The sequence below is a fragment of the Mustela erminea genome, chromosome 15 (assembly GCF_009829155.1).
Source record: "Mustela erminea isolate mMusErm1 chromosome 15, mMusErm1.Pri, whole genome shotgun sequence".
In the NCBI taxonomy this organism is placed as follows: domain Eukaryota; kingdom Metazoa; phylum Chordata; class Mammalia; order Carnivora; family Mustelidae; genus Mustela; species Mustela erminea.
Window position 1 is genome coordinate 57,730,564 of NC_045628.1, and position 27,674 is coordinate 57,758,237.

Genomic DNA, 27,674 nt, shown 5'->3' on the forward strand with positions numbered 1-27,674 from the left:
AGCCAATTCCTTGTTAGAAAAAAAAAATTATTAATATATACTATCTCCTGATAGTTCTGCTTCTCTGATTGAATCTGCCATATGGTGATCTTAGAAGTACACAACTGCTTTTCTTTACAAAGGAGTTAATAACAACATGCACAAAATTCGCAAATTAAATGGTCTTCCTTATTAGAGGACACGAGACTGTTAAGACTGGAACCATTTTGTGTGTAGCCCAACTATGGCTCAAACTCCTGGTATTTCAGTAGAACTGATTGAAAAAATTTTAGTACAATCTAATTCACATTTAAATAGTACTAATTTTGCGGCGCCTGGGTGGCTCAGTGGGTTAAAGCCTCTGCTTTCAGCTCAGGTCATGATCCCAGGGTCCTGGGATCGAGCCCTGCATCGGGTTCTCTGCTCAGCAGGGAGCCTGCTTCCTCCTCTCTCCTCTCTTTCTGCCTGCCTCTCTGCCTACTTGTGCTCTCTGCCTGTCAAATAAATAAAAATAAAATCTTAAAAAATATATTAAATAAATAGTACTAATTTTATAGCTTTAAGAATCTGATGGCTTCTTCACTTACTTTACAATAGAGTCTTATTGAATGTTTAATTTGTATAATCTTTGTGAACTAGATGAATACGCTAATCTTGATGAGCCCTGAGTAACAGATGGACGTGTTGAATCTATATTGCACACCTGAAACTAATACAGCACTCTTATGTTAACTACATGAATTAAAACTTAAAAAGTGTATAATCTTCATGCGTCTCCAACAGAAAAATCTTTTTAAAATAATCAGACTGCATCAGGTTTCAAAAGTTTATTCATTAAGTTCTTAAAGGAACACAATAGGGTACTTACAGAGACTGGTTACTATTCTTGGTGCACTCACCAAACTAAATTTCTCCATGTAACTGAAGGAAAATACTGTGTTTACAGTAACATATGAAACAACTTTCCTTACACAGCTATTTTCAGATTGAATCTTATTGTTTAATTCTTGTCTCTTAGGAGATTCCAGAAATCAAGGTCCATAAATCTGTTTGGTTGAAGAGATAAGAAATTTCAGTGGAATGGGTTTAGGAAATCTGACTTCTAATCTTAGCTCTCTCACAAATAAATGTGTAATGATGGGGAATTTACTTAACCTTTCTGAGCCTACTTCCTTATTTAACAAGACATAGTTATTAAATGCCTATTAAAAGCCAAGTAGTTGCTAAACACTTAGAGATCTAACAGTGAACGTAATGAAGACAGACCATGCTTTCACAGTCTTCAAGTCTGGCAAAGTGAGGGGTTTAGGCTAAATTACTTCTAACACCTGTTCCTGAGTTAGTATTCTATGATTAAAATGGGATTATATTCATATGTTCTGTGGTTTGAGGTTAATACAACAATGATTTTCAAATGACCTTGACAAAGCTGTAAAATATTAAATATTTCCCATACAAACACTGGTAGGATAACTTTTAAATCATAAGCAGGTTTTACATATTTATCCATAAAGTGATTCAACTATGGAATGATGCATTTTTAGCACTATGAAATCAATGTCTTGAAATCATTTTTCCCTTTCTATAATCTTGAGCAAATTTTGTATAATCTCGAACAAATTTTCTTATCTGAAGTTTTTCATGCATTCAGGTATTTTGCATGATGTCTGATGTGATCGGTAATAAAGGTTGCAATGAAGTAGTAGCTATGATCATAACCCTAGAAGACAAAAGAAAGAAATGGTAAGATATTTACCAGTCTGAAACATCGATATTAAGGATGTTAAATATATCTCTCAAGTCACTTGAATTTCTTGTAAATCCTGAAATTATTACAGCATGAGGAAGGTTTATAATCAAAATCAAGCTTATAAGTACTTGTACTTCAACATTTTCACTGAACACAAGAAGAGCAAAAACAGAAAGAAAAAGAAACACGGCATAGTCTAGTTTCTAGATGCTGCCATTAATATGCAAAGAGAGGAAATAACACATTAGCTAAATGTACAGTATAAACAGGTGATCTTACCAACAAGGAATAAAAGAATTTAAAGAAGTCAGGAACATAAGCAAGAGGTTTCAACTCACAGAAGAAACACACTAACATCGGTAAGATGGAAAATATTAAAATACAAAAAAAGCACACAAAGACAATACAGAGAAAGAGCAAAAATCCACCAAAATGGTTAAACATTGTTTGGGAAGTCAAACACAGCCATCATAAGTCTACTTAGGAATTTCACCTCCTACACAAGAAAAGCATATCGCATCTTTATTCAAGGAAAAAGGAATAATTCATCAAACCCTGACATCCCTTAGCAATAAACCACACTGGGTAAAGTCAGTAAACTATTTTGAAAATTATTCTGAAACAGAGAGAAAATGTAATAAACACATCTTATGCTATCTGGTTAATAAAAACCACATCTAAATAAATGGAGAGGAGATGCTTCCTTGGGGTGTCCTCTGAGTATATGAAGACACTTTCAAAGGAAAAATAAAAAATGAAGGTGGGAAGAGCGTAAAGGGGTTAAACTCCAGGTAATTTGGGGGCGGCCTCCTTCCCAAACACAATGAAATGTGGATTCTGCCCCCACACCTGTGCACGACAGTCCCTAACGTGACCGAGTCTGCCAACCTTATGTAGTCTCACAGTTTAATGCAGTGCACAGTTTCAGGCACACAAGGGATAGCTACAACTATTCTAGTTATTATTTATTATTGTTATTTTATTAGAGAAGTCCCAGGATAAAACAAAGTTCTAATTTTGAGCTCTCAGGTGTGTACTGCAAGATTATGGTATATTTTTATCTAAGATACAAAGCCATTGTCCATAACTTCCAGAGTGATATTTAACAGAAGATCCACTTTTACGATAAGATAGAAAATGGCCTATCCTAACATACTGAGAAAGATTTTTTTTTAAGAGAGTGAGCATGCGTTACGTGAGCAGGGGGTGGGGCAAAAGGAGAGAGAGAGAGAACTCAGATTCCCCACTGAGCACAGTGCCCATTGGGGGCTTGACGTCTCAATCCTGAGATCATGACCTGAGCTGAAATCAGAGTCAGACGCCCAACTGACTGAGCCACCGAAGTACCCCAAGTTTTTTAAATGTCAACTTAAAGGCAGGAGAACACATTAAACTACTGGCCTAAAAGATGCTTATATAATTTGAGCTAATTTTGTCATTCTTGATTGGTTCTCCTGTTCTATTTATTGATATTATTACATGGGTTAAGGTCCTTTAACTGACTTCTTTGAGTTGGTATGCTGTGTTTGCTAAGCAGCTTGTGCAATTCCATAGATTCACTGACCCTTGAGGGAGCCTTGGTTTGGTCTTGTACCTCCCACTTTAAATGGAAAAATCATCAGTAGCAAACTCTCTTAGAGTATAAAAATAAATGAACACATTCTTTCAATCTTCCCTCAGCTCTCAAAAAAAGCAGCAGTGCCCCAGCAGTATGATGAACACTTACTCTAACAAACCACGTTTTCCCCCAACCTTTTCTAGACCCAGTTAGAAAAGCTCCGATACGAATCCCTGGGTTATTTAGTTTCTTCAGGATACAAAGAAGACCCCTGAAAGGTGCTCACTTGTTTATTTCATAAGCACATCCTGAGAGTCTATGTGCTGGGTGACTGCGCTAAGCAGGAGCACACAGGGACACATGAGATCCTTGCACTTCTAGAATTCTCAGCCATGTTCCTACTATTCTCTAACACGTGTTGCAGCGGCCAAAACAGTCTCTGAGTCTTCGAAAAGGGCCTGAGACTTGAAGAGGAGGGACAGCCTTGCTTCAGTGTTGTTTCTGGAAGTTTCTGTCAGGTCACGGAAATCTCTTCCTCACAATGTAACTTCAATTAACTGGAAATAAGACATATGAGGCTTCGAAGTAAGATCTGATCTTTGAATGCTATCAGAATTCTGCTGTCTAGTGCTTTTTCAATTTAGGTTTGCTGAAGCCAAAACAGGAAAAGTAACATTCTATGAGGTAACAGACAAATATCCCTATGCACCACAGTTACCTCTCAATTATTTTTCGGGACAGTAGAGTATAAAAATAGGCAGTGAGCACTTAACTCCAAAAAGAGGTAAATAAATCAAGTTGGTAAGTCATGTACATGATTGTAATAATTCTCGATCTTCCTCCTTAGTTCACATATAGTCCCTGTTTTTCTCAGTCTACTTAATGCTTCACCGCTCCCATTTCTTTTTTTTAAAGATTTTATTTATTTATTTGACAGAGATCACAAGTAGGCAGACAGGCCAAAGAGCTGAGGGAGAAGCAGGACCCCTGCCAAGCAAGGAGCCTGATGTGGGGCTTGATCCCAGGACCCTGGGATCATGACCTGAGCCGAAGACAGAGCCACCCAGGTGCCCCTACTGCTCCCATTTCATAAGGAAAAACAGTTCTATTGTACTTATATGTCAATGATATGGCAGATACGACTCTCAGACCTGAGGTCATCTGAAGTCAGTCAAAGCTGGTCTGAAAAACTTAAAGGCAGCCTCTCCGGAGCCATGCCCAGTCATGTCTACTCAGTTGCTCATTCAATTCCAACTTTGGACAGTGTGGTTTGCTCTTAACCTGTACTTGCTGGAAGGAAAAGTGAACAACAAACTGTCTGACCTAAAGATTGTGACTGGTAATTTCAATACTGTCCCACTTTTTTTTTTTTTTAGAACTGAATGTTTTGTCTTGACTCATTAAATACACCCAGCTGTGTTTTTTTAGTTGCTTAGGATATAAGCATTTCAGATATAAATAAGTTGATTTATTTTGTTTCCCTCAAAGAATTTCATCAGTATTTTACTTCGATGCTGATTTTATAACAAACTCCAGAGATCTTTCAGTCTTTGCTGGCAGGCTAAAGCTTGATTGTTGGTAGTAACAACAGAATTTCCTGGCACTGTCTCAGGGGAGGAAGAGGCATCCAACACTGCTGGTGCCAAGAGACGACTCGGAAAGAAACACGGTTTATTACATTACGTATAGCTATCGTTAATGTAGTTAAACACACTACTTCATCATCAAATTTGTATGTGGATTTCTCAAAGTTGGTTATTGACTAAAAACATGTAATTCTGGTAAGTGTTTAAATTAACCTAAGAAAATACTATTACTTAAAGATGGACACTCAGAGAAAATAAGATAAATTTAATATATTGGTTTTTGACATATTTTCCCACATGATCTATATACACACACACATATACATGTAAATATTATATATACATGTAAACATATATGTAAATAAATATATCATATATGTGTATGTTATTTACATGATCAAAATATTAGGGAAATTAAATTTTATTATTTTATTATACATATAATCTTATATATAATATATAATTATATATAATCTTATATACATAATCTTACATATTATTACATATAATATGTATATTATTTACTTGATCAAAATATTAGGGGAATTAAAAAAATAGGGAGACTGCTGTGATTTGTTGTATAAGTTAGATTGCAGGTTATATATGAATTCTCCTTGTGTTAGCTAATTCCATGCTCCTCAGGAACACTGCTTCACCTTGCTTGGGAATGGTTAGACTGATCACAGGAGGACATGCATTTCCATTCAAATGATCTTGCTTCCAATTCTGGTTCTACTGTAAACTAGCTGTGTGACCTTAGATACATTAATACTTTTCTGAGCCTATAAAATACACAGAGAGGAGCCATATATGCAAACCTACGGCAAACATCACACTTAATGGGGAAACACTGAAAGCCTTTCCTCTAAGATCAGGAACAAGACAAGGTGCCACTTTTGCTACTTCTGTTCAACATAGTACTAGAAGTCCTAGCTAGAACAGGGGGGCAAGAAAAAGATATAAAAGGCATACAATCTGGAAACCTATAAAATCATCTCTGTTCATAGGTGATATGATCTTATATGCAGAAACCCTGAGGATTCCAAAGTAGTAAGGTACAAAAGCAACACACAAAAATCAGCCACACTTTTATACACTAACAATGAACAATCTAAAAAGAAAGTTAGGAAAACAACTGTGTCATTCCACTTATATGAGATACTTAAAGTAGTCAGATTTACAGAGAAAGTGGAATGATGGTTGCCAAACATTGGAGCAGGGAAGAAGGAACAGAAATTAGTGTTTACAGGTATAAAGTTTCAATTTTACAAAATAAAAAGTTATGAAGATGGATGGTGGTGACGGCTGAACATTATGAATATATTTAGTAGCACAGATGTGTACATTTAAAAATAGTTAAGACGGAGGGGCACCTGGGGGGCTCAGTTAGTTAAGCAACTAACTCTTGATTTCTGCTCAGGTCATGATTACAGGATCCTGGGATGGAGCCCTGTGGGGCTCTGTGCTCAGAGGGGAGTCTGAGGATTTTCCCTGTTCCTCTCTCCTTGCCCCTACCCCTGCTTGTGCTCTTTCCCCACCCCCAAATAAATACACAAAACCCTTTTTAAAAAAAAGCTAAGGTGGTAAATTTTATGTATAGAATTCTGACACAATAAAAATGTTGAGGAAAAGAAAAAAAACCACCCCAGATAGACAGGACAGCAATGGTCGCTCATTTGGTCCCATAAGGATAAAATGAGCTAATGCTGTGAAAACGTTTTGTAAACTGAAATGTACCACACTACACATTGACCTAGATTTAGCTGGACATATATCACAATTATACATTTTAGATCAATGTGCCTGACACAGTACCCTAGAACATGAATAAAATGTTTTTAAAAATCATAATCATTTGTAATTTACAGTGTTCACTTTTTCATCCTGAAATATTTTGTTTATATTATATTCCAAAGCTTGGGAATAAGGAATTTTAAAAAACTAGAAGTAGAATTTCTTTAATTTAACGATTTAGCATTGAGGTACGTAAGTAGTAGAGAGTCAAGAGTCTTTTAGTCAAAGAAAACTTACAAACCAATTGAAATTCAGTAATTATTCTTAAACCACAAAAAATGCCAAGCATCACAATGGATAGATTAGCAACTAACTCAAACAGTATAAAGTGCCTAAGTGTCCCTGAGACAAACAGTTCACAGCTCCTGAGGCTAAGATGTGTATATAAAGTGAAGAGTAATTAAGATAGAAGGTTCTACTTGCTATTTACTGTGTAAACAGCTCTGTGTCAAGACAGACACAGCCAGTAAAGCTCTTGAAGTCAATATTCAAGCATGAAGCTTCTTGTTCTTCACTGGTTCTATGGTGGGACAAAAAATTATAAATACTTTTCACTTCTGAAAGCTTTCCTCTTTCTGTGGGATGTGATCATAGGTTAGTAAGAAGGCTTTCACTTTAAGTGTCTTGTTATAATTAAAAAATTCCTTACTAGAGGTAGCTTTTCAAATTCTGAAATATAAAGTATTGTGGACTCTTGCTTATTTATTTATTTATTTATTTATTTATTTAGAAAAAGGGAATGAGTGAGTGCGGGGAGGCGGGTGCAAAGGAGAGGGAGAATCTCAAGCCGACTTGGGAGCTGAGCACAAGCCAGACATGGGGCTTGATGTCACAACCCTGAGATCATAACCTGAGCTGAAATCCAGAGTCAGATGCTTAACTGACTGAACCATCCAGGCACCCCTGGTGTTCTGTCTTATAGTTACTTAGAACAAGCTGAGGTTTCCTAGTACTTGCCTCTTGTAGTCTAAAAACAACAGGGACTTTCTTTTCCGTACAGGCAGCTATGAAGTTATCAGGTAGTAACTGTCCATCTGTAAGGAACTGGTCATCTCTCCCTTGATCAATCAGTATGTCCAGCTGGGAACCTGGGTAGGACTTCACAAGGTGGGTAGCATCATAAGCCTAGAAAAAGAAAAATATTGAAAAATAAATTTAAAAGTGCCCAGAAAGATGTTTTTTAAAATAGACTGCAGTAAAACCAAATAGAAATTTAACGTTATTTAAGCTCTAAGGATGATTAAATCTGAAAAATGCTTTCTTGTCTTGCCTGGTTTTTATTTATAAGGTCTTCAGAAATCTATGCCCCACACTGACAGCCTCTTCTTTACTTCTAAGCAGTCCTGGGCCAGTGGCAAGAATTCTGTATCTCAGCACTCTTCACAGAATAAACTTTTTTCTTCTAAACCTTTGAGGTTCTTAATCACCTCTCCACTCCAAAAAGAACAAAAACAAAATTGTAATTTTGTATCTTTATAAATCTCTTCACAAATTGACTATTTCTTCTAACTTCTTTATTTATATCTTTTTCTATTTCCAGATATTTTCGATTTCAAATAGTCTATTTTGTTGCCTCTTCTTTTTGGCTCTAATTCTAGACTTAAATACATTCAGCCTTCTCTTCTGTGGTCTGTTGAACAGCACCAAATGTCTGCTGTCCCGGTGAGCTTTCAGGAAGATTTAATTTAAATAATCTGAATCATATAAACAGCTCCTCACATTTGTTATCTGAAGAGCTGCCACTAGATACAAGTGTATATTTTACCATTCACCTTTAAGTATTCTTGATTATTAATATATATTCAGTACCCATAACTTCTATGCACCAAATAAGACAGGCAAAACCCCAGATTTCCCTTCTAAAGTATTGTTTTTTTAAGACTTGCTTTCTTTAAACTATTTATAAGGAGACAGTGGAAGGGGATCTATAAAGTCCAACTAGTGCTAAGTTCCGTGATTTCATACTTCTGCACGGCCTCCTTATTTCAACAGTAATTTAAATGACAGCCTAAATGCAACATAATTAAGATGGTAAAATCAACTGGCCCTTAGAGAAAAATTATATAATTAGAATCCTTTAGAGGTTACCTGTGCCTCTACCTCTCCCCTCCTTTCTTCCAACCAGTTCATCTTTTTTTTTTCTTTTCCTTTTTTTTTTTTTTTTTTTTAGATTTATTTATTATTTGACAGACAGAGAGAGTGAGAGAAGAAGTTCAAGCAAAGGGACAGAGAGAATCCCAAGAATACTACTTGCCGAGTGGGGAACCCAATGCAGGGCTCTACCCATAATCCATGAGATCATGACCTGAGCTGAAATCACAAGTCAGACGCTTGACTGAGCCACCCAATGACCCCACCAGTTTACCAACTCTTTTACCCAACTCCCATCAGAACCTAAGCCTCACGTGAATGAGAAAGGTTAGCACCTTCGTGACCTAAGAATGCAAACTCCACACAGGCTCTGCACAGTGGTAAGGACCCTAAACACCCAAGTGCGTGCACTGTCAGCTCACAAAGTACCTAACAGTAATCACTTCCTGCATTCTTCCACTATAATACAAATCTAAACATAATAGAACTTTTTTTAAAAAAATATTTTATTTATTTGACAGATAGAGATCACAAGTAGGCAGAGAGGCAGGCAAGAGAGGAGGAAGCAGGTTCCCTGCTGAGCAGAGAGCCGGATGTGGGGCTTGATCCCGGGTCCCTGGGATCATGACCCGAGCAAAGGCAGAGGCTTTAACCCACTGAGCCACCCAGGTGCCCCTACAAATCTAAGCCTAAACGAAATAGAATTATAGTCTGGTGACTAAAGATTAACCCTCCAATTTGTAAGAATTTTAATGACCCATCTTAAATAAAATTAGGATCCATGTGTGAATGACCCTGAACACACACCAGTAGGACAGAAAAGCCTTTTTCTTCCTTCCACTCAAGTATTTTCTACTTGTTAACATGGACATGATGAATGAATGCATTTGCAAAATATTCAAACTCTTGGCGATGTTTGCATTTCCGCACAAAAGTCACACAGGTCTCGAGAGAAAGAGCCATTTTTTTAATTTTCATTTTGAAGCATCTGGTCCCCTGCTTGAAAAAGCAATCTTGCTATTGGGAATGCACACATAAATATACATCACACAGTATCTATTTTTAAAGACTTTAAAGCCTGGAATTTAAAATCCAAATCTGAGACATGCTGGATTTTGAAAGAGATATGTGAAATAATTAAAAGGCTAGGACTCATGCTTCCTGTGTACATGGTTAATAAGAGGCAAATTCTAAAGTCAGCAATAAAATGTGGTATTTTCTGTCAATGTTTAGAAACAAACATAAACATTAATCACTCTCAGAAAAAAGAATGTAGTTTCGGAACATCCACCACAATTCAATACAACTAGAAAATAGGGCTTTTTTGTTGTTGATACCGTTCTATGTATATGCTTTTGTTAATTATTTTAGCTCTGGATCTTTCAGTGAGTTAGGAATATAATGTCTGTGGTGTGTAGATTTTTCACAGGTTTGAAAACCTAAGAATGAGTATGAAGACAGCCATCCCAGTACCTACCTTCCATTTACTTTGATCTGTTCCCAAATATCCACTAAAGGCTTTTTTGCCCCAAGGACAGAGCACTGGGTTGCAAATGGGAGCAAATGCCGACACAGACTTCAGAAAGAAAGGAAATTTAAAAACAAGTTATATTTTGCAGAAAAAAAACCAAACAAACATTTGCAACTTACTTAAAAACTCAGAAGTTCATCTGCATCTTGCTTATAAACTGACTTGCCATGAAAACTTCCCTGTGAACAATTTTCTGTTGGCTAGATGAAGCACTCAGATTGCACGCCTCTCCATTATACAGCTTGTGTGTGTTCGTTAAAAGAGCTAATTAACCATATGTGCCAACAGACTGTAAAGCAATACCTTACATTTTTATTAAATAAGACACAAACACAAGTTTGTATTTTTTCTACTCATTTTTTCCACCTAAAATTAATGAGTAATACTATAGAACTGTTTATAACCACCTTTGTGAACATGTTATTACATCAGACACACATTATTTCTCTTAAGCAGGGCCAAGAAAGCACTGAGCAAAGCCCTTAAATGTTTGTGTTCTATGTAGTCCTGTTTTTCACTGGATAAGTGGCAGAGATGGAAACGTTCAGTTTCAGAGCGCTTATCAAAGTATGTGTTTATCAATGTCTACTACCTTTTTTAAAGGACAAAAAACAACCAAATCTGATTTTCTCCCTTGGATGTAATAAACTAATTGCCTTATGTACAAAAAAAGAGAAAATAAGGCCTTAATTTAAAAACCTACTGTCAAGACATGAATTAGCTCAACTTTATAATAATGCCTACTAAGAGAAAAATATCTGGTGCCACAATAAGAAACTGCTCTAAGAAATACTGTCATTTCTCAAGGACACACCTGAAATGGCTAAGACGTTCTTTCTAAGGGAAGGAAATGCATTAAAGAAATCTTGAGCTATCTTATAGTCCTGGGATGTTAAAGACAGATGCAATCCTGAGATTATCACTATTTCATCGTTTCCTTTTTCAACATGACTGTAGGCAGCCCTGCCCAGGAGGACATTTTACATATGGTGGTTATTCCAACTTGGCTTCTTTAAACAACAAAAAGAAAAGCTACATAGTTTAAAATAAATGAATGGAAAGACTGAGTGTTATTTTCCAGTTAAGCTGCAATCCAATTTTCATCAGAGGCAATGAGAAGAGAGAATAATTAAACTGTTACAAATCATGAATATCTTCTTCTACCTCAGAAAATCAAAGTCAACTTTATGAAAAAAAAAAAAAAAAAAAAAAAGCCTAGAAGACTACAGTTTGAATAGAAGCAACAAAAATTGTTTTATCATATTTCTAGTAGACCAACTGTGATAGAATTCCCATACTTCTGATTCTGGAGCATAGAATTGTGTGGTCAAATTTTATACTCTTCCCTTATAGCTCCTTGAAACTCCCAACGCTAGGAAAGTTTAGTCCCAGTACTATAAAATAACAGTATCTTAATTTCACTCTTCGAAAGTTCCTGACTTCTATTACCCAAGAGAAATACTTGTCACTGAAAGCTTCGGTAATCTTACTTTGTACTTTCCAGGATTCTTCAAAGCACAAATCAGAGCTCCATGGCCTCCCATGGAGTGGCCAAAAATAGACATCCTTTGGGGGTCCACTGGAAAATTGGCATTTATGAGCCGGGGAAGCTGGAGAGAATTTAATAGTGTGACAAAAGGTATGAAAGAAACAAGTTTAGACTTTTTCAAAGTCATATGAAATAATTACACAATTAACACTTCCAAATCACAGTCCCAAAATACTATGAGCTAATAAAGATGAAAAAAAAAATCTCAGGTAGAGAAGGATTATTAATATATCACTGGAAAAAAAGGAATCCTCAGAAAGCAAATTAAAGAGGATGATGCAGAAAGAGCCTTTAAAAATGTCTTAACTTTTGGTCTAGTAATTTCATTTCCTGGCATCTATTCTAAGGGAAAAGTCCATAGGGAAAAAGAATTATACATACAGTCATTGTAGTAAAATTTATTGTGATAAGAAATATATGTAAATATGTAAACATCCTACATTAGGGAAAACTAAAGTATGACATATGACAGAATATTATACAATTATTATGGCTATGTTACAAGTAGAGTACTCAAAATTATCTATTTTATACAACTAAAAAAAAGAACAAGATGAAAAAATTTTACAACTGTATGAAAACTGGTCATACAAAAAAAAGCCTAGAATATACCAAGACATAGTTATTATTAGGGGCATGGAATAATGTGTGATTAAAATTTTATATTATTAGTGCTGTGAAGTGTGTAAACCTGGCGATTCACAGACCTGTACCCCTGGGGATAAAAATATATGTTTATAATAAATAAAAAATTAAAAAAAATTTTATATTATTGTTTCTGGGTTTTTATGGTATACATATTAATAATTAAAATAATAAAACTTAGAAAAATAAACAAACTGTACAAAAATATTATTAACAGAAGCAATATTTACCCTTACCCTTTCTAAATAAGCTTTGGTTAATCAGTATAAAATATGTCTGAATAAACCAGCCGCTAGAGTTTTTTCATATATTGTTTTCTGTGTATACTCTGGGTAGTGTACATAGGTATCAATATAATTATTACCCTCTTTAAAATTGTACTTAATATTAATTTAAACCATAGTAAATAAGATTACCATACAAGGAAACTTTGGAATGTTCACTAACATAATCAATAAATCTGTACCAAATAGATTCACCAGTTCCATACCCTGGTTTAAAATTCTCAGGACTAGAGGGACCAAACTACTGGCAATCGTCGATTAATAAATACAATGAAATTACCTCCTCAGTTACATAAGAGTACATTCTGTAGTTAGTCTTCCAAGGATCTTCAGTGGCATCCACATAAAATCCAGCACCGGTGCCGAAGTCCCAGCTCTCATCTTCTCCTTTAATATTGCAGCCCCCTAGCAAGGACATATCCTGTGGTCTCATCTACTCCATGTTTAGTAACACTCTTTTAAATGAATCTGACAGTTCATTTGTATTTGAGCTGTTCACCAAATATTGCAATTCTCTGCCTTTTGGGGCACATACGCCCTGGCCCTCTTGTCCCTGAATGGGACCACGTGACTAGTTCTAGCCAATAAGGTGTGAGAGGGAATACCCTTCCAGGCCAGAGAATTCACTTTACTAAGGTCAGGCACGCTGGCTTTCTTTGCTGATGAAGTGCCCTCCTATGTATTCTGAATATCTGCTTCTTCACTGTTTACCTGTTGAAGGATTATACCCTCTCTCTATTCTTCTAAAATGTGTTGAGATTCCTTCCCTGAGGACCCTCCACTATTACCAAAACTTCTTTTCTCTTAGAAGGGAAGGGAGACAAATGCTTGTGCTCAGATCATTATCTTGCACTGAAAACACTTCCTATGAACTTTGGAATCATTCCATTATATTTCCCCTATTTATTCATCCCTCAGTGGGATTTTCTTATAATCTTTAAAAATTTATTAGGTTTTATTTTATATGCTTGCAGGTGGTTAAAAAGCCAACTATTAGGACTATTAATAGAATTACAGTAATATGTAGTTTCAGGAAAATGACCTCTTCATGATATTCAGTACACTCATCCACGAACACGGCATTTTCCCATTCATTAAAGTCTTCGTTTAGGACGGTTAGCAAATTTTATATTTCTTTAAAAAAATAAATCTTCGCATTTTACAAGTGTATTCCTAGGCATTTAATATTCTGATGCTATTCAGAATTAAATTTTTTATCACATTCCTAATGAGATAAGTCTTGCATTGGTGTATATGTCCTGTGAAGGAAATGCACTACTTCCCAAGGCCAGCCACTCTTCCAGATAATTTTAGCTCCCATTTAATAAATTATATTTCCTGAGACTTCTAGGGTCACAATGTAAGTTTTAACTCTCTAATGGACTGAGCTCTCAAATATTTGATAGTTTCATCTCTCTAAGGTAAGCATGCTAGTTATTTATATTAAAACCAATACACATTAAACTGTCTGGTGAGCAGATGAGAAAAGACCATAATTTTTATGCGACAAGAGAGTTAACCTATGGAATAGAAATATTTTTATGCATTTTGGCACTAGTGCCAATATGATATATTAACTAAGCTGCTCAGTCTGTTTTGCAGTGTCTTAATCTACAAAATGGGAATAGCAAAAAAACTCTCATAAGAGTGATGTCATAAGCAAGATTCACAGTGAGGAAAATATAAAGCATGGTATTTTAGAGTACTGATATCATTTGAAAGATTAATAGAGATAGTAGCCAAAAAATAAAATAAATAAAAAATAAGGTAATATTACATTATACCACTTATGACTTAGTCTGAACGATTTGTATTTCTACAAAGGATCTCTGGACTGAGAACACTTACGAGGGCTGGTATCTGGAGCAATGATGATGAGGCCATGTTCGGAGGCAGCTTGCTGATAACCAGCCTTTGATATAAAATTCTGTTCTGTGCAAGTCAAACCTAAGGATCAGAAATAGTATTATCTCATGCTACCCTGTGAATGGTTTATAAGATGTAAACCTTTTATAATGCAGGAAAAGAAGCTCATTTGGTATTATTAAAACACTTCTTAAAAAAAATAATTCTAGGGGCGCCTGGGTGGCTCAGTGGGTTAAAGCCTCTGCCTTCGGTTCGGGTTGTGATCTCAGGGTCCTGGGATTGAGCCCCATATCGGGCTCTCTGCTCAGCGGGGAGCCTGCTTCCTCCTCTCTCTTTCTGCTTGCTTGTGCTCTCTCTCTCTCTCAAATAAATGAATAAATAAAATCTTTTAAAAATAAAAAAATAATAATTCTAAAGGAGACGATAGAGTTCCCTTTCTCATAAAATTTACAATAATATTAATCTAAGAAAACTATCTTACGTTAAATGCTCCCACAGCTGTCCTTTCAAAGTTACTCACTAAAGTTTCAATTATCGAAATCCTTAGGACCAGAGATATTTGGGAACTCAGAAATTTTCAAACTGTGGATTGGCAATATGGTGTGGAAGCCAATGTGCTCTCAACCCTAGTGGAGTGTTGTCAAACATGCTAATGAAACACGTCACTATTCCTGCATCGAAACATAAATATTCATGATAAGTCATCATAATACTGTAAATGACTCAATTTTTATTTTTTTATGTATGAGTAGTCCTCAGCAACAAAATTCAGCCTGATCATCTCTGTATTCCTTGCTATTTTAAGGAGAAATGGTCACCACATACCTTCCTTAAATTTTCAGCTATTTTTGCCCTTTTTCCTAGGTATAGCCTTTTCATTCAAGTGATGGAAGAGACGACGGAATCCTCTCATTACAGAAAGGCCAAGAATAAACCAGCAATAGATGGATGAGCTAAGTATCACATAACCCAACACCCTTTTCCCAGTGGCCAATGCCTACATCTGATAATTAGTGGTATCAAAGCTTACTAGTATGCACAATGCAGTATGAATTAACTATGAGACACTTTTATAGTTTCCATTTATCCCCTAGCGGCCAGCCAGGGCCTGATGAAATGGTTACTAGTGAAGACTAAATTAATACATGATTACAAGATACAAAGTTACAAGTATCATTGGATGAAGTGTTCACGTTTAATGTTAGGCTGCACATACTTTCACGAGTCCTGGCAGGAGAACAAAGTCCTTGGTTGTCCATAATGTTCCTTCCTAGTGCATCTTCCAGAGATACAGATGCCTCATCATGATGAACGACCCCAAATACTGATAAAAGGTCAGTGGTCTTGATGACCTTAGTGTACATGTATTCAGAGGCAAGGTAAAAGGGTAACAAGAATGGGTTTGGATTTCAGACAGGATCTGGTTCTAGATTTGTTACTCACTTACTGGCTAACCAAAATCAGGCAGGTGAATATTCTGAGCCTCAGTTCTTTCATTTGTAAAATGGGGATAATATTGTTATGATTATCTCATAGCATGTCTGTGAGGACTAAATGTGATAATGTAAAAAGCCTTGAGTCATGTCTCAGACCCAGTGCACAGTGTCTTACACTTGGGAAATGTAAATGTTTAGCAACCAGAGAAAAATTCGTCTTTTTTTTCTAGTCAAAACACAAATTCCTTGATGAAGGTATTAGGAAATGAAGTGCAGACTCATAGAAATGAAGATAATTCTACTAGCAGAATTACTCTCAAGAATATAAAGAGGGTTACTAATTAATATTAGTATTAGTATACTAATCTTTATCAACTAAGCTTACTTTATATGAAGAGCTTTGGGGATTTTTTGGCTAACAGTTTACTGAGGTAGAATTCAGGAGCCATACTATTCATCCATGTGAAGTGTACAGCTGCACGACTGTTGGAATACTGACTTTTATGGAACACTACGGCTATCTAATTTTAGAATATTTCTATCACCCCAAAAAGAAAACCCATACCCATCAGCTGTCACTTCATATTTTCTCCTAATCCCTGCCTCCTCAGCCCTAGGTAATTAGACTTTATGGATGTTTGTTTTGGACATTTCACATAAGTGGAATTTAACACTATGTCATCTCTTGTGGATGGCTTCTTTCACCTAGCATGGTTTCAAGGTTCACCCATGATGCATGTTGCATCCATGAGGACTTCATTACTTTTTGTTGTTGAGCAGTAATTCCACTGTGTGGCTATACCACATGTTACTTATTTAGTTAGTTGACAGACCTTTGGTTTGTTTCCACTTTTTTGCTATTTTAAATAATGTATAACGTAATATCTGGACATTTTTGTACAAGTTTTTATATGGACACATATTTTCAATTCTCTTGGGTATATGGCTAAGGAAGGGCTGCTCTGATGGTCACCTTGACTTGGGAGATGCAAACCATGCCATCAGGACCATCTTTTAGAATTTCAGTTTGGAAGCTTTAATTCAGTTACTTTAGTAATTTTAGAAATATAACAATTGATGTCAGTCTCTCTGCCATTGTTTTCCTTCACCTTATCAGGAAATTAATATCCTGAAATTCTTTTACTATTATTTCTCAAGTGTATATAGTCTGACAACCTTAATTTTTTTTAATTTTTTTATTTTTTTTAAGAAAATCAAGCCTTAGGTTCCAAGGTCTATGTTCTTCAGAATCTCACTATGGAAACTGTCCTGTCATGTGACATAAACAAACACAAATTCTGTTTTTTACTCACAAAGCTCAGATGATAGGTCTTATTATTCTAGTACCTCTTACACAATATCCTGGTACTTCTGATCTAGGTTATTATACTTAGAGCCAGGAGAAAGGACTCCAGCAGCTGTCACCAGGAACCACATGCACAAAGAACAGCGAGAAGATTAAATACAGCGTTGGGCTGTAAGTCAGAAAACTTGTTCACTCTGTCACGTGATACTGGTCAATACATAAAATCTCGAGGCCTGTGAAACCGTTACCTATTCTACAGATTACACGACTTTGAAGGCCACCATCAGTTACACAATACTGTTTCTAAAACAAGCACGCACTTTTGTTCTTGTTGCTTTTGGCAATACCCAATGCTCTTCCTGCAAAACCAGTTTGCTTTTTTCAATCACAGAAGTGGGTTGTTGGTAACAATCAGACAGACACTCAATGTACCTTTTATTTATTTTTATTTTTTATTTTTAAAAAATTTTTACCTTTTAAAATGAAATGTTTAGGGGCGCCTGGGTGGCTCAGTGGGTTAAGCTGCTGCCTTCGGCTCAGGTCATGATCTCGGGGTCCTGGGATCGAGTCCCACATCGGGCTCTCTGCTCAGCAGGGAGCCTGCTTCCCTCTCTCTCTCTCTCTCTCTGCCTGCCTCTCCATCTACTTGTGATCTCTCTCTGTCAAATAAATAAATAAAATCTTTAAAAAAAAAAAATGAAATGTTTATTCTCATTTTAAATGACTGGTATTTGGGGCTTTTCCTTGGTAAAGCACACGTAAGAGAGGATTTATTAAAATCCAAGCTATAAGCAATTTTAAAGTAACACAAATAGCACTCTATGACATAATTTGGTATCTATCAAGTCTCTCCTTATGTTTGCTTCTAAAGATAAAATGCCAAAAATGTTTGGTGAAAAAATTATCAGATAGCTTCAAACTACTGGTGGCAAAACCTAACTCTCTCATAATTCACTCTACAGTCTTTAATATTCACCACTGATTAAGAAGCTTTAGTGTTCTTCTGTGATTTTCCTGTTACCAGAGAAGGCTGAAGGAGTCCAATTAAAACATGCTAGAGAAGACTATAAGAAGTTATCTGTCTACAGTTTCTAATTAGCGTATCAGGGGTATTCTGGTTTTACCTAATATTGTTCTATTTGAGTGGTAAAATCTCTACAAACTTCAGAAATTCTTAGCTAAGTACAAATTAACTTTTCGAAGCTCTTGCTATTGAGTCCAGAGTTTTCTATTCTCTATTAAATTACTTGGTTTAATTTTAAAAGAAGTGAAATAAATATAATTCAGTAGGTCTGAAATTATTCTCAGGATAAAGTAAGAGTAGACTGTAAGTGGCTCCTAACGTCTTTTACAAATGGCTCAGCAAGCACACCATTAAGTCAAGATAAAAGAGTTAAGGCTGTTAAAAAGAAAAAGGAACTCCTTCCTAAAACTCAAATGTGTAACACTTACCAGACAGCCAATACAGTGCAGGGCATTTTTCAGTTTCTGCCTTTGGTGGTAAGTAGATACCAAATTTCATTTTGCAGCTCAGTTCAACACTGTAATTTTAACAACCAAAAAAAAATTTTTTATTTAATTTAATTAATAATAAATTTAATTAATAAATTAATTTTAATAAATTTTTAAATGATTATTAATTAATTTAATAAATTTTTATTAATTTAATAATAAATTCGATTTTAATGACAAAAAAATCAATGCCTCTCACTGGTTAAAGACAGAAACATAAAATAAGTGATTTAATGTCCAAAATCAGTAATTCCATCAACATTTAAGGAATATACCTTGGCCCTTAAAGAAAAAATGGGGCCAAATTAGCATACTGATCTATTAACCAACCTGGGTCTTTGCTGTGCATGGCACATATTTGGGGGTGGAGGGGAGATAAATTAAAAGAACAAATATAATACCCCCAATGTAGCACCAATATTACTAAAAGAAAAACTGCTTTTGTTTATAAAGAGATGTGTGAAATAACACGGTTTTATAAAAAATAAATCCTAAAGATCTTGTATCACATGTTTGTTCGTGGGGACTGAAATGTACCGTATCTTTAATTTGTTCTTTACCATTAATACCCTACTATAATCATTAATATCACAATGAGGTAATTTTGATAAAAACCACAGGTATTTTTCCATGTAAATGGTAATGTGTATAACAATTATCTTCCATGGGTCTATTTAAGAAATCAAATAGATGGAAGCAAAACGAGAGATACCTAAAATTTTATCTTCTTGGTAGTTACCTGTCATGTTCAAAAACTTTCTGCAACCCTTCAAAGCACTTGTTGCTGGAAATCTCCTTCAATGCCATTCTTCCTTTATTAGTAAAGATTAATCTCATTAATTTCTAGAATATTCGTTCCTGAAAAATTTGAAACAAAACTGTTTTCAGATGAATTATCCAACATACAACTGTTTTCTACTGAGACTATTTTTTTCACTTGCTAATTTTCCCTGATAAATAACATTAAGAAACTGACTCATTTTTGTGTACACACTTATGCTTGTTATGCATTTTAGGAAACTTTAGTATGTCAATACTAATTTATCCAGTAGTGTAACAAGCTTTTTCTTTTTGTGGACTACCCCAAATTCTTTTCAGAAAGAGGGAGAATATATACTAATTAACTACTATAGCTCAGAAGATCAAAAACTGTTAATAGTTTACCTGTCAACTGTAGCAAAGGAATCAAAGAATTGGTCTTACTCATTATTGCTGATTTTTTAAAATGGGAAGAAAATGATATCACCATAATGATCTGGTAACAAGAAGTGGTAACATTTATTGGGCATCTACACTGTGATCACTATTTAACTATATGCGCACCCAGATCGAATTCCTTGTGCTATAAGAGGGTTTCTGAGAAAGTGATGCCCAACTTTTAGATTCAACAACTCTCCTTTTAAAATGAAGCGACAAGTAAAACATTGGTGAATTAAAAGTGCAGCTTATCGATGGGAAATTTTGAAGTCTGGTAATTCTTTTCTCTGAGACAAATCTTTTAAATGTTCATAAATAATTTTAAAGGTGAATGTTAAAATACCACTCATTATTAATTTTTAATAATATAAAAAAAGGTCAGTAAACTATCCTTACCAGAAGTGCCTGCTTAGCAAAGAGGAACCAGCCTGTTTCTGATGTGTATCCCTCAGGAAGGATTCCCTTCCCCTCCTTACTATAAATCAGTTAGTCGTACACACGAAATAGAAAAATCCTCAGACACTATGGACAGGTATTACCACTCTTGTGGTCTTCTCTATGAATAAGTTCCACACAATTTCTAATGACATTCTCAGTAACAGTATATTGACCAGTTGTGGTGTTAGGGTCACTTTAAAAAAATACATAACAATAATATTAAAAAGTTAATCTTGGAAATGTCTCTGCGAAATTCTAAATAAGATTAGTTTCAAGCCTACATTTTAGTAATTTCCTCAGTAAATCTAAATACTAAATACTCAGTAAATCTAAATATTTAGCTTTGCATTGGAAAGCTGGGATTTGAGCCAGGAAGGCTGACATCAGAGCCCCTACTTTTCACTGCAGTGCTCTTCTGCTTCTTTGGAGGGTCTTTACATATTCTCTTCTTTAGATGCTCTGAGAGTGACTATTAAAAATCCTATTAAATTCATAGGATTAGGGCTTACGATTACAGAGAAATTACCTTCTATTCACAGGTTTATGCATTTAATCTGTAAGAGATCAATTCGTGACAAACTGCTTACAAAGGTGACTAATTATTATAAACTTCAGCTATTCTTGCTCATGATCCTGGCTTAAATAATTCACGAACACACACATGTAATTTTAACATACTTACATGAGACGAAGGAATAGAAATTTTTTGCTAAATTAGTCCTATTTTCTTAATTTTAGTAAGGGATATGTCTGCTTTCCCAAGCCATGGCACACTGAGTATATATCTAGCACCTAAGAGATAACTAATAATTATTTGTTGAATTGATGAATAATTTATGTTATTCACTTCTGACTACCAACTATGTGAAAGTTTTAAAAATCAGCTTGTCCTTCATCTTTTTCTGTTCTATGCTTTGTTATTTATCTTTTTTAGTAAAGCATTAGTCTACTTCTACTTTTTTTAATGTGTTTTAATTAAAATTCAAAATCAAATACTCCCCATTTGGTCAGAGAAAACCAATTTAAAATGCTGTGTGTTCAACTGATAGAACAAGCTGAAAAAAATGAAATCAAAGATTTTGAAGCTTTTCCCCCTCTAATCACCCATTTTAGAAAGGACCTTTGATTACAAATCAAGAAAAAACTTAACACACACTCAATAAAAATATGACATGAGCTAAGAACTAGACACAAAATGATATATGAAATAACATACGAGGTGACTACTTTCTTCATTAAAATTTTTCTATGTGAAAAATAACATATTTTAAAGCAAGTTATTAGCTTTTTCATCCAACTGTCAAAGTAACACCTAAGAAATAAAACTTAAATTTACCTGATCAATTGCTATTTGCTTTATTTGCCTGCACCAAAGGATAGATGATCCTGAAAAAATAAAAAAAGGAAAGACCAAGTGGCTTATAAACAGGACATACTTTTCACAACACAGGTTACACAGACATGTGCAGGGCACAACACATTCTGAGCAGAGACATTTTGTCTTTACCCTGGCTAAGGCAGCATGGCAAAAGCTGAGGGAACAGCATCACTCCATTATCTCAGCCCCTAATCTAACTACCTTGAGAACCTATTTTGACACAAGGCAGGTCATTCTGTCAAAAACTTCTGCTGGACTAAGATCCCTATGAAGAAAGTTGTGGGGTGGGGGGGCGCCAGGGTGGCTCAGTGGGTTAAGACTCTGCCCTCAGCTCAGGTCATGATCTCAGGGTCCTGGGATGGAGCCCAGCATCGGGCTCTCTGCTCAGCCGGGAGCCTGCTTCCCTTCCTCTCTCTCCGCCTGCCTCTCTGCCTACTTGTGATCTCGGTCTGTCAAATAAATAAATAAAATCTTTAAGAAAAGAAAAAAAAAGAAAGCTGTGGGTTTTTTTCCTTTTTAATTAAACAGAAAAAAATTTTTCAAGTGTCATTTGTTAGTATGAAATATAATCAACCGCTGAGGGGGAACAAAACAGGAGTTTTGTTCCTGTTCTAGGGGCTAGAAGAGTAGACAGAAACAGAAAGCCTTGAGCTGTCTGGCTAAGACATGCAGATGGAACAGATCGTGCAGGGAGAAAAGAGGAAAAAGACAGGACTTCAGGACTGCTGGGCTGGCAGGCTAGAAAGGATGAACTGCTGAGAAAAATGAGAGGGCTTATGAACGACACTGAAGGGACTGCTGCGACACTGTAAGAGAAACTTAGTACATATGAAAGCCTGTCACTATCATTTGTCTGCCGGATGTCTTATTTTGGTTCTTGGATATTTTGTAGGAGAAATGGACTGAAAGAGTGGGGCAGAACAGCAAAACACCAAACAAATCCCTTTCTCAAGAAAAACCCCAAACAAAAACAAATAATGACTTCATAATGACAGCGGGTGTTACACAATTTTTCTAGAGAGTCAATGAAATGAACAGCAGTATTTTTCAGAGAAGAAAGGTTTTCTCAAGTGCACTGCCAAGCCAATCAGGTAAATACTATTAAAGAGAAATCCATCTTTATTCATGAAGCATTTATTCCCCCAGAACGCCAACTTGTCAAAATCTTAGTTTTTCTTTTCTTTCTTTATTCAGGCTAAATGCCATCCTCTTCCAGAAATCTCTGTTCTCTATATATTCACCCATTCTTTTTTTTTTTCTTTTGATGAGCCCCAGAAGGTGTCTATCTCTTTCTGTGTTTTGTTCCCATTCTTCCTGACTCCTTGGACTTTGACCCATTTCTTCACTTTCAGGGGTCTCACTCCACCAGCTCTTACAACCTACACAGGTCTCCCCAGCATCATTGGATTATGGCCCTGCTGACCATCACATCTCTGTTCAAATCCTCTCCTCACAGAAAACTTACGATCTGGGTTCTTCTACTCCTCCCATCTCCCTTCCCTTTTCTCTTCACATGCACTCCTTCCCTAACTCCCATTCCCTATGTTTCAACCACATTTCCTAAGTGGAAGAACTGAAATCTGCATCTCTAGACCCAATCATGCTCATGCATTAGTGCCAGAATTCAAAGGTCTTGCTACACCCTTTTACCAAGATATGCCACCACTAGTAAAACTCAACACATCTAAAACTAAGTGTGGGGGCACTTGGGTGGCTCAGTTGGTTGATTTCGGCTCTTCACTCTTTCAGCTGATTCACTCTCCATTTTGGCTCAGATCATTATTTCAGGGTCCTGAGATGCATCCCCATGTAGGGCTCTGCACTGGGTCTGGAACCTGCTTAAGTTAAGATGCTCTCTCTCCTCCCCGCACTCTGCCTCTCAAAAAATAAAAATAAAAAATAAATTTAAAATTAAGTGTCTATCTCCCACCTTCAAACCATTTTTTTCTTCCCTTTTCTTGCCTCTATTTTCATCCATGCCTGTCTTGCCCAATCTATGTGTAAAATCTCTTAAAGTTACCACTGCTTTGAATTCCCACTGCCACCATGCTAATTATACAAAAGAAGTTAAAACTTCAGCTCCTACTTTGTTTGCCTCTTGTATGTCCCATGAAAATCAATCCTGCATGGAAGCTGAGGGCTTTAATACACGTAAGCTTACCGTTTAATGGATACCTATACACATTACATATTCAGGCCTAATGTGGCCTACATGCAATTGTTAAGTCATTTTGACTTATTTTTATTTGATTTTTAAAAATTGTGATAAAAAACATGTAAAATTTACTGACCTAACCATTTTCAAGTGTATAATTCAGTGGTGTTAAGTATATTGTCAATATTAAAAACGTGGTTAGCTTGCGCACAACACCAGCAGAGGAGAAATCTTGGCCATCTCCAAGCTGTAGCTGCTGCTATAGATGTAGAAGGAATCCCACTCACCTAGTGGTTTAAAATCACTAAGTCACTGAAATGAAATTTAATGTGAATGAAAGTCACTGAAATGAAAGGTAACTAATTATAATTTTATTTCAGGTATGATGCCATAGAAACTTCCTAAAATTGGAACTATGAAGAACTGACAGAAAGATAATGATGAAGAAAACTCCATATATACTTTGGTCAGATTTTAACCATTTCAAGCCAGTGTCTCTTTTCCTTTATAAAAATTCACATGGCTGGTCCATAGAGAAATTTTTAAGCCACCATGGAGGAAAAAATATAGCACCCATCAATACCAAACACCTTAACTTGGCTTTCAAAATTGTCTCCAATGGTCCCACATTATTTTTCTGGCCAAACTTTCTACTATCTTAAGTAACTCAAACTCAATTATGCAGAATCCGAGGATAGTCTGGATGTTTCTACTGGGCAGCTCTATTCAATGCTATGGTGTTAACAGTTTCAGAGGAGGTTCTAGAGCCAGAGCCTCCAGTTTCAAATTCTGGCTTCACCACCTACTACTACTACATGACTTTAGACAAGCTAGGTAATCTTTCTATGACTCATTCCCCAACTATAAAATGGGAATATCTGACAGAGTTGCTCCCGAGACTAAGTGAGTTAACTCATTATCGATTATAATACTGCAAGCTACGCATACAAATGTTAATTATAATTACTCCAGCAACCTCGAATGCCCCCACAGTCCGCTCGGCGACGCCATCAGAAGTGACCTCCAGACGCCACCAGAACTCGGACAGCATTTACAACACGAACAGACTAACAAAGGGCTTGCACGTGCGTGAGCAGGTGCGGGTTTCCCCGGTTTCCGGGGCCCTGAAATGCGCTCCCGCAAGTGCTACGACCGCCCTGGGCTCTGTTTTTCACTAAACTGCGTACAGAGCTACTTCATGCGGTGGCGATCGGGTCAAAGGGCGAGACAATCTGGGCAAAATGGAAAGAGCTAAATAAACGTAGCGGGTTCGGAGACCGCAGGCCCGAGCGCCCAGCGTTACACCAATGTGGAAGCTCAGGGAAGGAAAGAGATTCGGCCCGAGGCCTGCGCTTGCAGCCAAGATCCTGGCCTCGCCGCCCTGCCCTTGGCCTCCAGCGTCTCTGGGTCGCGAACGGGATCCGGCCCCCAGTTCCAGCGATCGAGCCTGCTCTCCTCGCCACTGGCCTCAGAGCCAGCTCCGACCAGGCCCCGCCGGGTCCCGGGTGCAGCCAGAGCCGCAGACGAACCAAGGATACCCAAGGTTCTAGCCCGACAGAGTCCTACCTCGGCGACTGGTGCCAGCGGGAAAACAAGCAGCACCCGGGCGGCGCGGAAAGGCGGGGCCTCATCATGGCCGCCGGGAGCCCACGTTTGGGGTCGCCCAGTCTCGACCCCGCCCCCATAAGGCCCGCCCACTTTCGGGTCCCACCCCCTGCGTCCCTTCTCCGGGGCCCCGCCCCAGCTGCGGCTCCGCCCCCAAGGCTCCATCCTCCCTCACCAAACACTTTCTGGCCCAATCCTTTCGAGGTCCCCCACCTGCTGCTCTTGGTGTGGACTTCCCGGTCGGGGACCAGCCTGACCCCGTGGGCTCAGGCTCTTCCCAGAGGCCTGAGGTCTGGCCCCAGTTAAGTGGTGGAAAGCACTTCCAAGTAGTCTTTGAGATTATTTTAAAACAAGATTATGTTATAGTGTCTGGGAGCCCCCAACCCATAAATCCTTCTAGTTCACCTACTTAGCTGGAGTTCAGCAAGCGTCATTTTAATTTTTTGTTAATTTTTTATCTTATTTTAATTCCAATGTAGTTAACATAATGTTATATTAATTTCGGGTGTACAGTATGATCAACAGTTCTATAAATACTTCGGTGCTCATCAAGAGACATGTACTCTTAATCCCCTTCACCTATTTCATTCATCCTCCCATCCACATGAAACGTCATTTTCAAATCTCCAGTGACAGATACATAGGAGACACACTCCACCAATGTTTCCTTTTCTCCCTTCTCTGAATTAATAGTTGCTGGTTGATAACTTACAGAAAATCGCTTAATTTTTTTATTCTTTGACTTTATTTAACTGATCATATGTGTACTTTGCTTTTTGAGAAAATTAAATGTGATCACAATTTTTTTTTTTTTTTTTTAAACCCAACAGCTAGACTGAGTGTAAATAATACAATCTGAAAGGCAGGACTAGTTTCATGGGGGTGTAAGCCATAGAACAAGGTGCTTATCTCAGAAGGACCCTGCACTTGGTTTAATTCTCTGCTTGGTGTAATTATTTCCTGTACCACGTTGTTAATAATTTTTTATCAAAGTGTTCCCATATTTTCTTATTGCACTGAGCCCTGCAGATCATGGGGCTGACCCGGAGGAAAGGACTTGTAGCTGAAATGACCTTTGTGGGAGCTGACAGTATAAACATGGATGCAAGACAATGTCCTGTGGCTCATGCCCATTTTTGCCATAATGACCTGTGGACTGACCTAACCTGTGGCCTGAACCTGTGGAACTGTGGATCAGTTGCGACTTAGTCCCAAAATAATGTATACTAATCAAAATAAAGATTGTATTCTGAGAAACTATTGAAGTGAAAATTTCTTTTTGCTTTCTATTACTTTTAAATATAAATCACTGAAAAGGGAATGTTCTTCAAACTGAGTTTCATAACTGAAAAAGAATACCATGTATGCAAATTATTTAGAACTGATAAGATATATTTGAAGAAAGTTAAAGGGTGTTTATTTAATAAAATGATTGTTGTGGGATACAGACCAGCCTAACAATTATGAGCATATAGTCTTTTATGAAAGAGTTCTTGTGTTACAAGTATAGTATGATCATAACCAGGACTAAAATTTCTTTAGCTCAACATAAATATTATTACAATAGATCCAGTAAATTTCTGTTTCTTCTTTGAAATATTTTCTATATATTCATACACATATATCTGTATATGCATGGAGGCAAATTAAGCTGAAATAATAAATCAAGATTGATGTTTCTAAAATGAATCTGGTATTAAAAAATGGACTAATATTAACTATTTAAAGAAATAGACCAAAAATTCTCTGTAAATATGTGGTTGGGAATATTTAAGGACTCTGAACTAAAATAAATAGGATGTAATCTTAGGGAGTCAATAAAGAAATGTAATGAATGAGAAAAACTAAATTCTGCTTAAGGTCTTTGAGAAAGGAGATGATTTTTAGAGAGCCTGGAAAAGGCACTATACATGAAGAATGGTATAATCTATAGGGCATCAGCACTGTCCTACTTGAGAAGTGTTCTTACGGCTTTTCCACAGACTTGATTAGCGTTTCTCAACCTTGACACAAT

At 36.6% G+C, this 27,674-nt stretch overlaps 1 protein-coding gene across 7 annotated transcripts; it reads right to left on the reverse strand.

Annotated features, from left to right (window-relative positions):
- Window positions 1–791: 791 nt before the first annotated feature.
- ESD (esterase D) lies at window positions 792–25,732 on the reverse strand. 7 transcript variants are annotated; one of them, XM_032314827.1, is made up of 11 exons: window positions 25,622–25,732; window positions 21,859–21,908; window positions 20,919–21,003; window positions 19,627–19,745; window positions 18,828–18,916; window positions 14,616–14,714; window positions 13,048–13,172; window positions 11,780–11,899; window positions 10,236–10,334; window positions 7,625–7,792; window positions 792–1,699 (listed from the first exon to the last, which is right to left on the reverse strand). In XM_032314827.1, the coding sequence occupies exons 4-11, from the start codon at window positions 19,722–19,724 to the stop codon at window positions 1,619–1,621; spliced, it is 879 nt and encodes a 292-aa protein (XP_032170718.1). In that variant the 5' UTR covers window positions 19,725–19,745; window positions 20,919–21,003; window positions 21,859–21,908; window positions 25,622–25,732; the 3' UTR covers window positions 792–1,618. The 7 variants fall into 7 exon arrangements, with proteins under 7 accessions (XP_032170718.1, XP_032170719.1, XP_032170716.1 ...); XM_032314828.1 differs by having other exon boundaries at window positions 19,627–19,699; window positions 20,919–21,076; XM_032314825.1 differs by having other exon boundaries at window positions 20,919–21,076.
- Between the last annotated feature and the right edge of the window lie 1,942 nt (window positions 25,733–27,674).